At 40.1% G+C, this 18933-nt stretch overlaps 2 protein-coding genes across 3 annotated transcripts in view; one reads left to right on the top strand and one right to left on the bottom strand.

Annotated features, from left to right (window-relative positions):
• The first annotated feature begins 529 nt into the window (after window positions 1-529).
• Window positions 530-4589, top strand: LOC131877551 (zinc finger protein 845-like). The gene is made up of 2 exons (XM_059223254.1): window positions 530-2098; window positions 4422-4589. The coding sequence occupies exons 1-2, from the start codon at window positions 615-617 to the stop codon at window positions 4558-4560; spliced, it is 1623 nt and encodes a 540-aa protein (XP_059079237.1). The 5' UTR covers window positions 530-614; the 3' UTR covers window positions 4561-4589.
• LOC131877552 (signal peptide, CUB and EGF-like domain-containing protein 1) overlaps window positions 4588-18933 on the bottom strand; it is a 35181-nt gene continuing 20835 nt past the window's right edge. The window contains exons 3-8 of one of the 2 annotated variants that reach the window (XM_059223255.1): window positions 6842-6955; window positions 6615-6776; window positions 6130-6321; window positions 5508-5660; window positions 5056-5159; window positions 4588-5000 (exon numbers count right to left, since the gene is read on the bottom strand). In XM_059223255.1, the coding sequence (XP_059079238.1) occupies window positions 4824-5000; window positions 5056-5159; window positions 5508-5660; window positions 6130-6321; window positions 6615-6776; window positions 6842-6955 (902 nt within the window). In that variant the 3' untranslated portion in view covers window positions 4588-4823. The remainder of the gene's footprint in view (window positions 5001-5055; window positions 5160-5507; window positions 5661-6129; window positions 6322-6614; window positions 6777-6841; window positions 6956-18933) is intronic. The other variant, XM_059223256.1, reaches the window with a different exon arrangement.

Raw genomic sequence — 18933 nt, 5'->3', positions numbered from 1 at the left:
ACTTGTGCGGTTCATGGTTAATCTGAGGACCTCATTTAATAACTCTGTGACAAGGCTAACCCATTAGATTCTCATGATATAAACTCATAGTTGCTTATTTTCATGTCAACAAAGAACAAATGATGAAATTGAAAGTTACACATACACAAAGGCTTATAATCAATCATAATCAATGCTTGATATGAAGAACCATGAAACATAGAGATTTATGAAGTTGGGTGATTTCAGTTTTTAAGTCTGCGGCTTTAGCTTTCTTTAGCAGTGCCTCCGAAAACCAGGAGAAGCTTGCGACTCGTGTCAACGAAAATGTTGAAATATAATTCTCCCATTGAAGTGCTCCCACGGGACATGCTTGTCTTAATATGTTACTGCCTAACAAAGGGCTACGAATGTGATCCAAGATCCATCTGAGTATTCGTTTCATGTTCCACCATGCCCCCAAAAAACTGATCAGTTCTTGTAGTTTTTGGAAACACTGTCAGGTTTCTGTTGATTTCCAAGTCTTGATCGGTAAGACCTTCAGGGTTTTAAAACCACCTCTGACGTCAAAGAAAACATAGCTACTACTAACTCTATCCCCCAAAGGTCCGTGATATCTTCAAGCAAGTCTGACAATGAGTCAAGACGTCCAACATGTATCCAATTCTCAAAGCCGTGATGCCGCATCGAAACCATTTGGATTTTGGGAATCCTTGAAGAACTTGAAGTTGATCCATCTTCAAGTGGGTCTATGGAAATGGATTCTTCGGGATGATCACGATCTAGTTCTGGGAAATAACGAGCCTCACTTCACCTTGATCCTGCTGTTCCATGAACACTCTCAGCAATATCTCTGTCGGGTCCTTGGACGAACTTGGCAACGAGGGATTTGTCGGGATTTCAGAGATTTATATCAAAAATGCGAAGAGTTCTTCGCTCAACGTTCTTGTGTGGGCTATGCTCCCCTGGATTGCGAATCCTTTCCCGTGGGATGCAAATTCTCCAAGGATTGCCAAATCCTTTTGCCAGGCTTACCTGAGGATGGTCCAAAAGAGTGGATATGTCATTCTTGTCTCAAAGATTTTAATAATACCCTGAGCAAAGATGATCCTGAGGATCTGAAAGACCTCGCGGTGAAAGATGAAGAGGCATCTGTTGGAAGTGAGAAATTCTTGTCGAGTGATTTGATAGAGAATGAAGGTAATGATGTCTGGAAGGAAGAGGATTGGACAGAAGAGGACCAATTGTTAGATGAGGCTCCGCTAAAGAAGCCTCGATCAAAAAGAAGTAAGGTCAACTATTTTTTCAAGGTCGAAAAGACATCCAAAGAGTGGACGTGCAACATGTGTGGACAAGTATTTTCCGCCGCAAAACGATATTATCACCTAAAGAGTAAACATTTTGTGGGGAATTTCAGCTGCTCTCAGTGTGAACAAATTTTTGATCTGGCCAAAAACCTTACGGACCACGTGGTGTCCGAACATGGCACGGATATCCAGATTTATTGTCCATCTTGTGATAAAAGTTTTGCTGCCAATCAAACGGATCAAGGATTAGAAGCGCATTATCGCGTTTGCATCAATGAGAAGAAAGCTAAATCGAGTTCGGAACTGTTTCAGTGTGAGGAGTGTGGCAAGAATTTCAAGCATCGCTGCGGCTACAAGCATCATTTGAATGTGCATATGCCCAGACGATTCAAATGCCAATTGTGTGATTATGGTGCCAAGACCAAAGGCAATCTGAAACTTCATCAACGAGTTCATGAAACGGGGCGCGAGTGCATTTGCCCGTTATGTGGCAAATCTTACAAACATAAAATGTCGTTACAACAGCATATGAACTTTATGCACAGTGATTCTACGACTCAATTGCCTTGTGAGAAGTGTGGTCGGCAGTTCTCGTGTAAAAGCAGTTTACAAAAACACATTAACCGGGCACATAGCGACTTGTTCAAGTGTCATTTGTGTTCTTATCGGGGTGGCGGTAATCATGATCTAGGGGAGCATCTTCGAACACATGAAGAAGCAAGCATCGTTTGCCAAACTTGTGGCTTAAAGGTCAAGACCAAAAGGATTCTGCTCAAGCATCTGCGGGTTCACACCGGAGAGACCCCTTTCAAGTAAGAGCCCAGTCTCGAAAGAAAATCCACTAGTAACTAAAAGTAGTGTCAATGGGAACGGATGATTCTTTAACTTTGAAATGAAATTTCTTTGGGCCTTGATGCAAAATTGGGCATATTCAAGGCGCATACGTAGTAGCAAAAAATATGTAATGTGTCATATCTACGTGAGCTTAACAGGATATGATTGAACAGTTACCTAACTCCAAATTTCATTAAGTGCAAATTCTTACCTGTTCAACTCCAATGACACCAAGTTTTGGGGTCATTTTAAAAACAAGAGTGTTTGTGACTTCCACTTTTATGTATCAGCATTCGAAAGGTTAAGGTCGTAATTCCTAATCGATTCCCAAGGGGATGCAAATAAGGGTCTATTCCTTGTAAACTAAGTGATGTCAAAATCACGTGATAGTCAAAGTATTGTGCGCTTCAAGTCAAAATTAAGACGTTTATTGGCTAATTTACATTTTTTCTTTGGCAATTTGGAGTAATTTTATTGTGTACAGTACAATATTTGGCTATCGCCTCTTCGCTCATCAACCCCGACCAATCCTTGAAGGCCACTTCATGGAGCCGTTTTAAATATAGGGCTTTTTCGTAGTGGGGCGTGTGACGGATTTGGTTGCGGACCTCGCCAAAACCGGCAGGAAGGCCAAAGAAATCAATGATATTGTCGATGTTGCCATGGGGTTCGGCCTTGGCCAAATCTTTAAGATTGTAGTCACTATCAAGGCTGGTGAGGACATGGATGACGAAAGGCATCAAACCAAAAACGGGTCCCAACTCCGGTTATCGCCGCTGTTCATAGGTTTGTGGACAAGGACCGCCTTATGATAACCAAGCAGATTGCAAATGAGTTCGATACCTGTCATGGAACCGTCAAAAAGATTCTTGCACCTCGATCTTGGCCTTTGGATTGGGAAAAGGTCCGTAAGATAGATGCCAAAGCTCCTCCCTCAGGCAGTGATGGGGAAATCGAGATTGGTCGAATTTCTGCCACTTTCTGCCACAAGTGGCTGAAAATGGCAGAAAGTGGCAGAAAGTGGCAAAAAATGGCAGAAATTGTCGGAAGGTGGTCAAAAATGGCCGCCGGTGTTTAGAATGGCCGATGTTGATTCTAAAAGATGTCAAAGACAAGAAGGATCATGTGGGTTGGATAAGTTTTTGAAGTGCCTTTTGCTGAAAAGCATATTGATATAGCATTGGCTGAAATGCAAAATGTTCCTCAAATATTGATATTTATACTGTTTGATGGTTGATGGAATTGATAACAGTATCCATAGACCACTTGCAGTATCCAAGGCCTAGCCACAACACTTACACTTTTTTCACCTTAAAAAGTTTAAAAACCATCAAATGGCGTCCCTGACTCCAATCGATTGCGGTGGCAAATGTCAAACTCGATCACACACCAATGATGTTTAGTGGTTGTATTTCACATTCGATGCAAAATACCCATCCCAACGTGTCAAAACTACATGCAAGTAGGCTTGAAAATTAACGGAAGCGATCGTAAATACTAGAAAAAGATGATTTAGAATGATAAAAAGAATTCTGTTTTCTGCCCTTTTTTGCCACTTATTTTGGACCAATTTCTGCCATTTTGTGCCACCAATTTCTGCCAGGTGGTAGAAAATGGCTTTTGATAATTTTTCATCCCTGCCAGTCATAGATGATAGTCTAGGGTTCAGTGTACCGTTGTCTATGGATCAAATGAGTAATTCCGGGAGTCATTTGTTTCACGTCATGATTACCAAACCTTAAACAATTTCATATACGTTTTTTGCAGTTCTAGGCCGCCTTTTTTTAGCAAAAGTAACAATAACGTTAACTCGTTTCTTTTTTTGGCAACCGTTCAAGCCCTGTCCTGGTCTATCAAAAGTATGTCCCGCTGAGCATCGGTGTAAATTCCGATTTTAATTATGGACGTCATGGAAAAGGTTTTAAATGCTTTGAAGAAAACCACCAGAACATACTACACAAGTCCATCCACCTCGTGGGGGGGGTTATGTTATGAAAGGATAAAATGAATATTGTTTTTCCTGATCAAATATAGAGCCACGAATGAAAGACTATCATTTGTTTTTTGGCATCACCTCGTAAATCGTTTCGGGCTTCTTAAAATTTTGGTAAGCCTAACATGTCAGAGATATACACATAGATTTGCCGATCCGTTTCTATTGAAGCTGTATTTGGCTTGATAGTATCAAAACGAAGCTATTTCATATTTCAAGAAAGCTAGGTTAACCACAATAAAATTGTCACGATTTGATTCGTGACATGAGCATTGTTGCCTAAATTTCTCCATTTCTTTATTTTTCAGATGCCATGTTTGTGGCAAAGCGTTCAAATCTAGTTCTCCGTTTTACTATCATATGAAACATGTTCACCAGACCGTGGGAAAGATTTTAGGTTCCAAAAGTGTCGATGTCGGCGTTGACATCAACGAACAAGTGCCATAAGTTTTCAATAAATGCTCAATGTAAAGCCATATTTTTGTCTTTTATTTAATGAAAACAGTCACTGTTCACTAAAGATGACTCTTAAAACGACAGAGACTAGGTCATAGAAAAGGAAAAGAACGCTTGAATGGTCAAAGTAGCAAGTAAGTATGTAGTAATACTGTCAAAATCTTAACAATACATAGTATGTTTTTTCCAGGCAATGGAAAAATCACCCATAGGCGGTAAAGGGCTTGTTCAAAAAATAGGTTATTGCGCGGTGTTTAGTCCTCCAACTCGATGTGGGAGTCCTCTTCGTTATTGAAACTAGTAGGGCTGGAATCCTCTGAAACCACATTGATAATAGGCTTCTTCTTCCTTGATGGCCGTCTGTTTCTCCCGGGGGATGCCGTGTAGTTGGGGTTAAGAATCAGTAACAGACGCGAAAGCAAGTGTTTGTCCTGAAAACGAGTTCAATGTGAAAATTTAGAGATTTCAACCGAGAGATTTTCTTACTCGCATAGGTCCACCAACCTCCAAACTCATGTCACCCGGCCGCTTGTCGAATGTGTCGATTTTGTCATCGTTCACGATGGCATCCACCAAGTACCCCAATTCATCTGAAAGATTGGAATTGGATAGAATTTAGTGTCGAGATCCAGGATCAAAACTATGACCAACTATGATTAAAATTCTATCTGACTGAACTAGAGGATATTGTCTATTACTTCTAGGAAACAAATGGGACGATTATTCTTTTATTTGTTCGACAAAAACTGCAATTTTGTAACAAAGAAGATGTAAATGAGGTTTGGGAACAAAAAAGTAATATCTTAAACCTTGCGCATATGCACTTTGCATATGCATCAATGTAAATTAAAGCGTTGTACCAAGGCCCTTTTGAATCTAGTCTCAATTAAAAACTGTTTAAACGTGTGTAAAAGTAAGGGGCAAGCTTTGTTGAATACCATCGATTGTGAGGAACGAGATTTGAAATCCTCTGCCTGAAGAATTTCCGGTTGCGTGAAAATCCACCCAAAGGTTGCGCGAATGTCCTGTGAAGATCACCGGTTCCTCATGGGATTGGCAAGTCTCGAACACCACGCCAGTTTGAGGTCGGTCTGAAATGAGTGTCATAGCAGTGGGTACTACATTCAGTTATTCGCCTACTAAAGGTGCGAACTCATTCAAAATGACAGTCTTGAATTATGGGCATGGTCTCCTCTTTCCATTTTTGGAGAGGGAGTTGAGCAATTCGAGAAAGAAAAGGGGGAAGAACCCCGGGAGGAATACTCTCGGTCAAATGGGAAATATGCCATCGAAATACCAAGAAAATGAGACACCCTTTCTAGAGCGGCAGAAAAAACATTCCAATTTATTGTCTTGTCCCAGATATCCAAGAACTTGACATCGTGCATTGTTGAAATGGAACTTCATTGATATCAGCAATGTCCCAGAACTTGCTGCCCTCTCTCCTTGTCTGCAAGTGTGGTTTACAGTATTAGACTAGACACAAACAGTGTCCCTAATTTAGGTACACAAGGTTTTGGTGGGTGGCACTTGGAAGCAGTTGCATGGGAATGTTCTCACCTGTTTTTCGGATTGTCAATAGATCCGAGCATTCTTCATCTAGTTGGATATTGGATATGATGACGAGAACGCGTTTGTTTCTCCCGGGTCGAACTCTCCAGTGACATTCCACTGATGAGGGGTACTCTCCGGGAAAATTGGGTGATTCCAGAATACCAAGTCCGTCCTTGGTGTAGAATGGACATTTGCGTCCTGAAATAACAAATCCCCCCCACGAGAAGCTTGAAGAATGTAGGCGTGCTAAATTGAGCCCCAAGGGCAAATAATTCCATCTCCAAGGGTACCAGGTGAACGAACCACTTGTGGAATGTGTGTCCCCAAAACCCAGATGCTTGGATTAATCAAAGCTGGAATTTCACATTAGCCATCCTCCCTTGGTCTCCTCTTCATGCGACGAGGATAACCATGGAGATTTTTTGCTCCCAAGCCACTGAGTGATATTACAATTAAGTATTAACCTCCCTTTATCATTGCAAGAGGCTTACTTTTGCAATCCGTTGGCTGCGTAGATCCCTCCTCGTCTGTTGTAGTATTAAACGGACAGGGCCAGCAACTTGTTTGACCCCATTGAGGTTGATAAAAGCTGAGTGGACAAGGTGCACATTCACCGATATCGCACTTCCAGTAGTGCCCGGACTCACATGGAACTAAAACCGAATGTAGTTCTACGACAGTTGTCTTTTTGAAAGTATTGAATCTAATTCCCATTTACCCTTGACAAGACAAGAGGTTGTGTAGGCGTAACCACTGGTGCCACTGGCGTCTCCGTTGGCAGGTATCCGATTCTCGTAGAAACTCGTCGGATCGGTATTGTGATACAACATAACTGAAAGAGCGATAGTAGAACATACCATTAGAATATGAATGTGTTATATTGTCTAAAGTGCCAATGGGAATCGATTTTGATGCGACTGACATGACACGTGGTGTAGCGTTCAATCAACAGGGGCAAACATGTTCCAGTTTTAGGAGAGGTTGGAGTTCCTTCAGAACTTGCAGCTTATTTGTCTTCTGAACTCTTGGAAAGTGTGCGAAACTTTTTTGAAGAGGCCATTGGACAGATGTCACCCATTTGGAAGAGTTGCTGAAAATTTTCCCCTCTTTCCTGCCCTTCCCATTGAAACAGGATAATTGAAGGCGACTTGGAGCAGAAAATGGCCCTTTCAGAGCTTTGAGATTGACAACTAGACAGACACGATACTCGAAAAACAATCACGTGGACGAGAATGTCGAGAAAAATGCCTTTGCAAAGACACTATTCTACTTAAATTTTCAGGCAGTTACATTGACAACTTCCACACGAAAGTTACAGATTCTGCCGCTTGAGCAACAGGAATCTCAACCAATAACCTGTTTACAAATATAGATAAAGGTATTAATTTGATTGATGAAATACCACAGTCCAATGAAAGTAAAGTGCTTGAAGCGGCATTGTTGTAAAAATGTTTGAGAGTTGACAGTAATGCTTTTTCTATCTTACATACTAATGCAACATTACGCCTTCGTATGCATGAATGGAAGTAAACGGCTCATGAGTTTTCACAGTGAAGGACATTTCAAGATACAGTGCAATCGAAATGCACGCTTTTGGAGTAACTTAGAAAACAGTTATGGAGACAAGCAAAAACACAGCAGATTATGAACGTGTCAGTCTTTGTATATTTTACTCTAGGGAGAACAGCTAACAGCACTCCAATGTACTTGTTCTTTAGTATTAAGTTGTTGCATTCAAGCTCATTGAAGAATGTAGTTGGAAAATGATCTTTCTTGCGAAGATATCAAATTGAGGCTCCTGGTGTATATTGTCCAGAGAAACATGATTGCGTCGAACAAAACTACTAAAAGATTGAGTAACTCCATCTATTGATAAAGATGCGCTTCACTCTCCCAAACATGTTCGATAGTTGTGCGAGAGAGTAGGTAAATGGTTCATAAACATCTTATGTGGTCCATTGGCAGTTCTAAAGAATCTTGCTCAAGGGTGGAAAAAGTGGGACAAAGAGGGGGATAAATTGCCCGATTTATTGCCCTAATCGGACGACAACAGGATGGAACACCACCGCCACCACTTGCTAAATAGTGGTCGCTAGAAAGAAAGAAAGACGAACATGGTGGTTGGAACTAGTTCCATTGTTCCACTTGGCTAGCTCGAAACTATGAAAAAGAGAAAGAGGAGGATGTGACTGGATGTTGTATCCAACAATTTCGACTCCCCCTTCAATCCCATTTTGTTCGAACTTTTTTCCCGCCGGGTTCTAACATCGTCCAACCTCTAACAGCCAATGGGTTAGACAAGTGCAGTGCATTTAGACCCTGAGATCAATTTAGGTCCCCTCTTTCCACTTTGTGTGTTGAGGGACCTCTTCTGTTTATTGTAGATGAAATCATAATGGTCGTTGGTGGATGAGGAGCACATTATGAAAACTTACCGAAATTGTTTCATCCCAGAAAATCTGCAAGACCCATTTACTATCAAAGCCAAAGAAATGGTAAACCACCACAAATGTAGGTTTTTTTGGTAAAAGAAACAAGAAATATATGCCCAGAGACCATAGAACACAAGATAAATAATCTAATAAAAGTGTTCCCATTTTCGTGTCTTGAAAGATATGACAAATGGTTTTGTATCGCTAGATAATGTTAATTTGTCAAAACTACCATTCACAAAAGCCAGCGTTGCCGTTCTACATGGTCCATTCAAATTCTTGAATTGGATATTGCACTAGGCCTCTCACCACTCACTGCCTTTGACGGGAGGGAAAAAATCTGGAACACTGAAAGACATTGAATAGAATCTGAGATCATATTTACAACGTGGCCTGATTGGACTGCTTCACTAGATGGCATCCCAAGACTTCTTATTGGCCTTGCACTTTTTTAGAGCACTTGCTTCTCTTACATTAACGTGTTGGAGACAAAGCAAGACTTTCAACAGGGTGCTTAAGAACCCTTTCAAAAAAGTGTTCCTTACTAGATCATCAAATTTTCAAAGTTTTTTTTTGAAAAGTATAATAATGAAAGTATTTTTCTGCGAGATATTTTTCAGAGAAGTATCCAAGTTGGTCAAACTACAACTCAAGAAAGTCGCCTTGGCCGTACAGCAGGATATTTTTCAGAGAAGTATCCAAGTTGGTCAAACTACAACTCAAGAAAGTAAAAAGCTCAATATTGATAGCGACCACATGTTTTTGATGATTGGTCTTGGATAGTTCAATGCATTATTAAGAATTCCTTCCGCAAAGGTATCTCTTGCCAACATGCCAAAAATAAGTGTGTCTAAAAGTTCGTGCAATAATTACCCTCCCTTCTTCGCCACCCCGTAATTTTTGTTCGCTCTCTCGACTACCATAATGGGCAAAAAATTCTCTTTGCAAAAAAGACCATGAACAGCAACAAAGGAGAGACAAGAAATGCTTCTCAAAACTATTGTCACTTGATGTTGTCGCCATGGAACTTGCTAGCCGGCTATTTCGTAATGGTTTCAATGCAGAAATACTAGAAAAAGAAAAGACCAAGACAAGTCCTTTCAACTTGAAAGGATGCACACTCTTCAGGGAAAGTCCTTGAACAACGCCATGCCTAAAATCAAAATATTCTTCAACTCGTTCCAAAAAGTATCACTCGTACAGAAAGTGTTCCAAAGCCACGTCGGATCTTCTTGTTCACACTTGTTTGGGATTCCATTCGCGTGTTGTTGGCTCATTCGGCACTCTCATTAATTTCCGGCTTGGCTCACACCAGGTGACACCGTGTAATTTACCTCTCATTGAGGAAGGACCTACTTGGATCATATTGGAGCGCTGAGCACACAAGTTCAAAAAATGATCGAGTCCGTGGAAAATCACCACCAAGGTGTCAAGCGGCAGTCAATGCCCTTACCTTAAGGCCATGGAGTGGTAACTGTAATCCTAAATAATTTATAAATAATAACTCAGGAGGGCTGGGCCAATCCTGGATTGGTTCCACGACCGTTTGGAACACTAGCCGTGAGCTCAAGCCAATCAATCGTGGAGTGCGTCAGTCTTGACGGAAGCATGCATGTGGGTGAATTGGAGGTCGATGGGACTTAGTTCGCGTGGTGGCCTTTTGGATACCTCAGGGGGTAAGACGGGTAATTGATTTCCACGTGGAAGCCCATGAATCAGGACCTTCAGAGAGCATGGCTTACAATATGGATGGACCCCCATTCAACCTGTGGATAGCTCTTGATCCCCGTGATTTCTTTAGGTAAGTTAAAAAAGTGCACGCGTCGGGATAAAAGTCGGTGATTTATGAGTATGAACGACCTTGAGCCTCATTAGAGAGCCAGAACAACAAAATGAATTTCTCAATATTGCAAATGATTGCGGCATTGAAATCAATGTCACCATCAAGAGAACTTTATATTACAAACTATTTGAGTGAACATGTAAATGAATTAGGAGTTGTAACACTTAAGCCCTGACAGAAAGGACTTGCAAGCTTGGTTTAATAGGACAAAACATTTTTTTAAAAGTCGTCAAAAAGACAATGAAAGATTGGTAGCCGTGGCATTTGTAACGGAAAATCAAGAAAGCACCAGTCGATTCCATCGTAACGTAAAAAGTTCAGTTTGAGTAAAAGGCAACCCTGGTTGGACAAAAAAAAAACCAGTTACTTTTTGAGGCTACCTAACGGGTTTCTGACCTTCCACCATTATGTACCGATGAATACGTTGCTTTTGTAAAAGCGTTAGGTACACAACATAACTTTGCATCTTTTTAACCCTTCCGAATTGTACAAGCACTGTTTTGGCTAGTGCAAGATTCTACAAGCAACAAAAGACACTGTCGCCAAAACTTATTGACAACGTATGGAAATCACTTAATTTAACCCTTTCTACTTGTTTTATGATTACAGCTTTTTTAAAGTTTTTGTAACTAACTTTCCAAGGTGAAAACTTCGGACGATTCCTTGTGAACTCATATGTCTTCTTTGTCATGGCGTTTCACTTTTTTTAACATATGCAAGGCGCTTCATGATTGAGGCTACCCAAACACACCAGCGACTTCAGTTAGAACAGCAAGACTTGACATCTTAATGTCACTGAAATTATAGGATCATATTTCAATCTCAGAACGTGGAAGCCTTCAAGAATCATAACCTGAAAGTGGCACAAAATTCATTACAAATGCTGAGAAAATTAAGAGACTCGGCGTTACTATTGTTATCAAGTGCCAAAAGTAATAGCCGCAGCAGGCTTTGACTTGATATGAATTGATATTTTCAAGTCTAGTCGACAGAAAAAGATGCAAGTTGATACACATATTCATGACTTGTACCAACCGACATATATGGAAGGTCTGACAGAAGATTCGACCACGTGGCTTCTCGATGGCTTTAAGCAGCATTATTGGTTACTTTACATCGCATTTCTCCAAGTTCATGTGTTTTAAAAACCGCTAAAAATGCTAAATATATCTAACAACAAGAAAACATGTCCCTTTGGAAGCCCCTTTCTAAGTCCATTTATGAAAACCAAGAATGAGCTCAATCCCAGCAGCTCTTCATGTTGCTGTTCAATGTTCATATCATGAAATGAGAGCAACAAGAAAGGGCTGCCAAATTTGAGTTCCATTCCGGCCGTCAGTGTTGAGGAGGTCCATGCTCCATAGACTTTGGTCTTGGTCTCCTTTAGCGCATTTTGGACCACTTTTTGCCATGTCTTTGACTTTGAAGAGAGAAAGAGAAAGCGATCTCCTTTGAACATGATTTAAAGCAACTCACTTCAACTGACAGTGATGTACATTCACTAGACACAACACTATTCTGAAGAATGTTATCTCTTTAGGCAATCCAATGCTCCATGGGGCACTAAATCTCAATGGTAGTCCATCATGACAGTATCCAATGCTAATCCATAATTCAGGGTGATAAGTTTTGGTACATGGAACTGAGTGGTCGTATACAGGTTTGCCAAGATCGTGGAGGGTCAAGGTAAACTGATATTTTTAGGGATTGCTCTCCAAAACGCATCAGCGCAAATCTTGTGCCAAAGAGCATTTTTTACGTTCATGTGCAAATGGATGTTGTACCAGTATGAAGGGGTAAGGACATCGTTTGGAACATTAAAAGACGCATTTTATTGACACACAAGAAGCCATTGTAAGCTCGTAGTCGAGCGGAACGATTGTCATTTGTTTAAGGGGCAAATTGGCTCCTCCTCAACGTCTTTTCCATTTTGCTTCCCTTAACTGGAGATCCATTCAGGAATTTTTATTGCCCATGGGCATCCTCAATGACTCCCTTGCGAACTTCACAGATGTTCCGAAGAGTTGCAAACCTTGTTGAAATTGTATTTAATTTTTCAATTTTATGCTAAACAACTTGATTATGAAAAACATTTAACGCTTCAAATAGAGTGGTGTTGTCAATCAAATTGATGATATCAGTTCAGGAAAAGGCTGATCTTTCGGGAGAGAAGATCTATGGTTATAAGTCAGATGGGAAGCGTGGGAAACGAAAATGAAAGAATTGAAATTCCTTACTCACATTGAGCAGCCATTGAAATGGCCGCCGTCCACGTCCCAGGGGCTCGATTGCTTCTCTGTCTTAAACTTTCTGAATAAATCTTGAGCTCAAGTGGATCAGCTTTCCAGCCATCAATTTTAGAACAAGCAGTTAAACTATTCGAATGATTTTAGCTGAAAACTTTATCACCGGTATTGATTGAGGAGAAAACCCCCAAAATCCATTAATTCCAACCACACCACGTTTCCAGCTTGTCAAAAGATCCTAATGGTCTTCCAAACCCCGATCTTTTTTTCGCACCTGAATCATAAACAATCAAGTTCTCAACTCCCCTTTCCTTTCTGTCGGGAGTGGTTTTTGCGCTCAAGAAGGTGGAAAAGGTTCCCTATCGTTAAAGATTTCCCTCTTTTTACCCACTCGCTATTCAGAAACATTTTCCCTGGCAAAAAAGGGCGCGAAAACACGAAATCCTACTTGGCTTTCATCCGGTCTCGGCTTTGTGCCTAAAGAGTATGTATAGAGTAGTGTCCACCGAACACTAATGCCTTATAATGTCTATTAAGGTTGGCCCAAAGTAGGGAAAGAGAAAAGAAAGATTGGCCGGTGAAAGCCCCATTTTTTGGCGCGTTGGCGGGGAAAGGGTCTTTAATTTCTTTCCAATAATGCGGTAATTGGAAACCTTCCAGACCTTCAACGCCCAATTGGAACAGGTTTCCAAATCGGTCGGACCTGGAGCATTCATTCACCTCGCGATCCTTCTGGAACTGGTATTTACTTCGAACCTCGACAGCCCCGAAGCTGACCTTGCTGCTCCATTTTCGGTCCCATTTTCTTCAATTTGGCAAGCGGATCCGCAGTGTAGAAAAATAGCGCTTTGAATCCCCCAAGAGAATCCTGGACCCTCCTTTGAAGTTAGCGCAAAATCCCCCACGAAAGCCGCGAAAATCTTTTCAATTGGCTCATTCGGGAACAACAACACTCTCACTTAGAGTCCATTCTCGTATTCATTACATAGAACACCTACAAGTGTAATTAACTACTCTAATAAAAAAGAAATACAAAGTTCGAATAAAAATGTAGGCATAACTCTAGAATATCAGATAAATTATTCAAGAAATCGAGAAGAAAAAAAAAAGATTGCTGTCTGTAACTGATATGGTTTCGAGGAACTTGCTGAACAGAAGTCTAAATACAAATTTACAGATGGGCACATGCCACTGAATTTTGAATAGGGTGAACGTACCAATTAGCGAGACATCTTACAAGTGTAAAAGCTGAGCGTCATGAGTGACTTTGTAGTACTAGAAAGCGGGAAAGATAAACTTGAGAAGAGATTTGGAATCTCTGTTTAAAAAGTGTTGGCACTCTTGGCAATGCTCCGGGCAATAACAAGGATCACGGAAAAGAGGGTTTTTCTTTTACTTGTGGTCTAGAACAAAACCCACCCATCCATAGCTTCAGGGAAGAGCGAGAAGAAGCTAAACAAATTCTTAGAATAGTTTCTTAATTGGGTTCGAGATTAAGACAGAGGGGCTGTCGTTGATAGAGAGCCAAAACCACTCAAGGAATTGAAACCACCTCCAAAAGATTCCTTCAGTAGATCCCACCCCTCCGTTTGATTGGACCATACTTTTGCAACAAAGTTCGAACTAGGATTTTTATCTACCTCTCATAACGATAAACTTCCTTCACCACTAAGATATGTTCCTTAAGCTCTATGTAGCAAGACGTTCACGTCAGTTGGAAATTGAGAAATAAACATCTGAAGGTGAGTGAAAGCGCTAGTGAGGACCGGGTAAATGATAAACAAATACAGAGATATTTCCAGTGAGAAAGAGCCATCTTGTCTATTACGACCTCTGAAGACTGGCACACATCTGTAGAAGTGGAAAAAGTTGAACTCTCATCAGGAAAAAAGTTTCCAGTTCCACTTGGGAGCACCCTGTTTAGTGGTCACTCTGGAAAAGAGTAATCGGATGATGGGGGTCGCCTCTTTTCAAACGAACAGTTTGCAAATATTTTCGGTGAACCAAGAACTCGACATGGCGGCTACAGATTCAGACCGGGTCTTTGGAACGAGACAAGACTTTGGTTACAGACATTTTTCTTTTTGTCGCGAGGAAATTATTTAATTGGTTTACTACCATTCTTACATGATCAGAATAAGCCAGAACAAGATGGTTAAAAACAGATGACACATCCATAATCTACCCCTTTCAAGGGTTGATTTCGTTTTCTTTCACGAGGTTTTACAATTGCGGATAACTAAATAGATATGTTGCTTCTCGATTCAGAAGCTAGCACACACATCCTCAAACCTTCAAACCTGCTTCTATGCCTGATTTCAAATTTTTGTTACATTCATTCTATTTTCTCCAGATAGAAACAGCCATGATGATGTGAACATTAACAGGGCTGTGTTTATCATTAATCTGACCATATGATAGTTTCATCCTTTAATCGATCTCGGTATATGATTATTATTCAAGCATTTTGATACATTTTACACGATGACATGACCGATAAATAAAGATAAAAATAAAGAAATAAGAAAGATTACTATATACGTACATATTCTTACAAAATCGCCAGTGGATGAAGTGGCAATAAAGCCAAACGTTAGGGACTCAACTTGACTCTAGCTACAATATCAATGAGTTTGGAAGCTGAAAAGTCCCACTGATTGACAACAAATCTAGACCAAAATTATATACACTATTTTTGACCACTGAAGGTCACTCAAGGAAATTACACGTAAACACTTCAGCCCTATTTCTATGCCTTCATAAAGTTAAAAAAAATGGCGCCATAATAATTTTGTCCATTTCAGAGGTTAACCCATGGACCTGATGAACTTCTCACCTGGAAAAAAAATCAAGTTTCTGTAACAACGACAATACTCCAAACGGGCTTCTGCTTCCTGAAAGGGCGGCATTCCGCCACATTGCAATCCGTAAGCCAAATAACGGTAATGGCATTTCCTAACTTTTGTCAAAAGTCCAGGGTTCGTTGGTTCGAATTCTCAAGCTTGTCATGTCCAAATAACCTATGGCATCAACCTACCAAAATAGTCACGACTTTTAACGGCCAAACCAGCGGCCATCATCTTTGTTAAGACCATAATTAATGAGTATGCAGCTAGATTAGGAAACTCCCAAGCTGTGTTCTAACTCTGGAACAACCAACCAAACAATTAGAATCTTGAGAGGATCACTTTGTTGATCTAATTTAAAAGTAACGTGGCAAGAACGATTTGATGTAACTTGAGAAACGCTCACAAGCGTAGTTCTAGACTCATCTTAGTTTCAAGGAAATTTAATCCGAGCCAAGCTAGATTTTTTCTCTGGGTATTCTGGGTAGATTAAAAGTCCAAAGATGGACGGGGGTTCCATTTTTCTTCTTCTCATCTTTGCCTTAAGTTATGGCGGTGGTGCTAAGAGAAGTCCCGGACAGCTTGGCTATTCAAGGCATAATAAAAGGGAAGTAAATGGCAAAATGGTTCCATTTTTCATAAAGGGGAGGTCTGTTTAGTCAATGGGATGGTCGGACAATGTGGTACGATGTTCATGAAATACCCTGGAAATCTACGACTACTCTTTGTTGAGACATGCCAAGTCCTCAAATGTACGTGAGTGCAACAAGCATGCAAAAAGATATTCTCGAAAAGTTTGAGTGCAAAATCGCAAGCACCTTTAAGTTAAAAAACAATCATCATAAAGTATTTTTTTGTGCAAATTCAGTTCCACTTTTTTTCATTCATTGAGCAGAAGCAAAGAAAATGTTATGGCTTTTAAGTTCTCTGCAGAATTAAAGTCGTCCACCCAGTGTTGGTGCTTTGAAATAGATTTCCGTATTTAAGATAAAAAACTTACTTAGGTTAAGAATTTCTCGTTTTTAACGTATTTTTGTAATTCATTTATCGTCTCGTTATTTTAGTGTTGATTTTCCACCAAGAGTCATTTTCAAGGACACGATACCTATTGCTATATGCCTTTTAGAGGCTCCAAGTCTTTTCTCTCTGGAGCTAACTTTTGCTTTGAAACATTTAAGGACGGAATAACAAAAGTTGAATTGCTGCCTTATGATATTTATTTACATATTGAACTTTTGAATCAAATTTTCAAACAATGCATACGTCAGATTGACACAATTTTATTACGATTCCACAATCGAAACTCCCTGAGATTGCATGAATATGAAACCTGCAGAGCTAGATAAAGGGGACTTTCGCCCAATTGTGACAGATAACTAAGCTGTTGCGTTCCTTCATATCAAATGTTGCGCAACAAGTAAGGGTGACAAACCATTTAATTGCAAAAAATATTCCACACCTGCCCAAACACAAGACCATTCATTACCATTCCAAATACCAGACCAACGCATTACCATTCATACAGCCCTTTTTTGGCCCTTTAGAAACATGTTTCGTACAATTGTGGTGACTTGCTCTGAATCGGTATGTCAACTTTTTAGCTTGAAGGACCTCAATTAGGATTCCCAACACTTGCAGTAACGAGGTACAAGATCAGAGACCAGAAAGGAATGTGACGTGATGAGAGCTTAACCATGGTCCTTCAAGCTGAAGAGGTGACATTCCGGTTTGAAACAAATCACTACTACTTACTATTGGATGAGTTCATTCAGACAACTGAATCGCTCTGATAAATTGACAACCTTACATTCGCAACTGTAACAAGTGCAAAACTTACACATGTTCCGTTCAGTTTGGCATGGAGATTTTCATTGAATAAGTGTGACGTTGATATTTCATAAATTCCTACCCACATTAGACGTAAAGTGCTCGGAGTCTCCATATTCCTCTATCTCACCATCTCACTGGCATCTTCAGAATCAACATCCCCAACTGAGTGAAATATGTCTTCGTTTTTGTTCCAGTCTCCGTTTCATTTGGGCCAAGTGTTCCAAAAATGACAGCTTTAAACTCAAATGCGAAGAGCCTTTTTATGCATGTATGATGCAAAATGTGGTTGTTGGCCACGGGTTATGGGCAATTTGTAATCAAAATTGCACCTGATACGAAACTTTACGGCGCCTGTCAGTTTGAAAGTAAATGCACCTTTGATGTCCAAGGGCCAGTGCCATATCACCAAAAAGCCCAATTTTTGCTCGGAATAATGTGTTTTGACAACAAAGTCAAAGTGCATATGGTAAAATAACAACACCGTGGAAGAATACAACGCTTTAGAAACCTAGACGAGCTTGGCAGCCATGAAAATTCTAGTGTACGTCGTGGTGGATAATTCTTCAAATTTTCACTCTAATCCAGGATTTGCTGGTTCAAATCCCAAATTTGGTATAAAAAGGTGTAATTTGCGGACTTTGGGAATGCATGAATTTCCCCGAGAGCGGATCATAACTTCAAATCAAACAACCAATCTATTTGAAAATTTGTCAAGATATTTACAGAACAGTTTTCTTCAAACGCTATTAGCCATAAAAAACATTTCATAATGTGGCTCCAAACAATCTATTGTTTCGTGTAAGGCAAAGTTTGAAAATCCCCTTGAAAGGAAACGAGTTGAGAGTGGTGCTTTCTGTGGGTTCAATATTTTGGATTTAGCATAACCAGACTAGCTTGCATTATTGTTTGCATGAACAGATCATCTACACCAGAGGGTCTCTGCTCTCACTTTCCTTCCATCTGAAAATGAGCTTCTTTGTCGCAACGGGTGTCTCTATCTGGAAAGTTGTCTGGATGTACCATAGATTATGTACACCCAACAACCAAATTTTGAAAGATGTCTCACAAGACAATGAATGAAGATCGAAAACATAACAATACATAGCACTCATTGTTCAAGGTCATACACAACTCAAATTTTACCTAAAAATAATTACATAATTTCGAACGTCGTTTGTCCATCCCGGTTGTTGCATTATAGTTGTGCTAAGAATGTAACAAAGACAGGGTAGCAGTGCAACAACATCAGCATTATTTTTCAGGATGTGTTAGAGTCCTCTACCGAATTTGAGCTAAAAGAGTTCATCACAAACAAAGTACCTTGACTCTGGAGTAAGTACAGAAACCGGAAAGTCATGCGAGGTGTCCCAAAGCTCATCTGAAGATATCATCTTTAGTTGAAAAAAACAATTGAACGCTCAATAGTAATATAACAAGAGTCAAACTTGGTCCATACATGGTAATCAATTTCATAGTGACAATCGTTGGTAAAGAAAAAAATTGCTTGACAACGAACTCTCTTGGGATTAGTCGATATTCAACGACTTTTTCAAACAAATGAGTGGACTACCAATAGCCAAACTATAGTATAGGAAAGAGTAGAGCGATGCCCC

Source organism: Tigriopus californicus, chromosome 3 (assembly GCF_007210705.1).
Source record: "Tigriopus californicus strain San Diego chromosome 3, Tcal_SD_v2.1, whole genome shotgun sequence".
Classification (NCBI taxonomy): domain Eukaryota; kingdom Metazoa; phylum Arthropoda; class Copepoda; order Harpacticoida; family Harpacticidae; genus Tigriopus; species Tigriopus californicus.
The sequence above is the reverse complement of the archived record's forward strand: the minus strand, read 5'-3'. Positions and strand labels throughout refer to the sequence as shown.

Bases quoted from the DNA above. Each gene is read 5' to 3' on its own strand.
- LOC131877551 (XM_059223254.1), top strand. From the start codon at position 615: ATGAGTCAAGACGTCCAACATGTATCCAATTCTCAAAGCCGTGATGCC. The intron at 2,099-4,421 runs GTAAGAGCCCAG...TTTATTTTTCAG, and splicing joins ACCGGAGAGACCCCTTTCAA to ATGCCATGTTTGTGGCAAAG.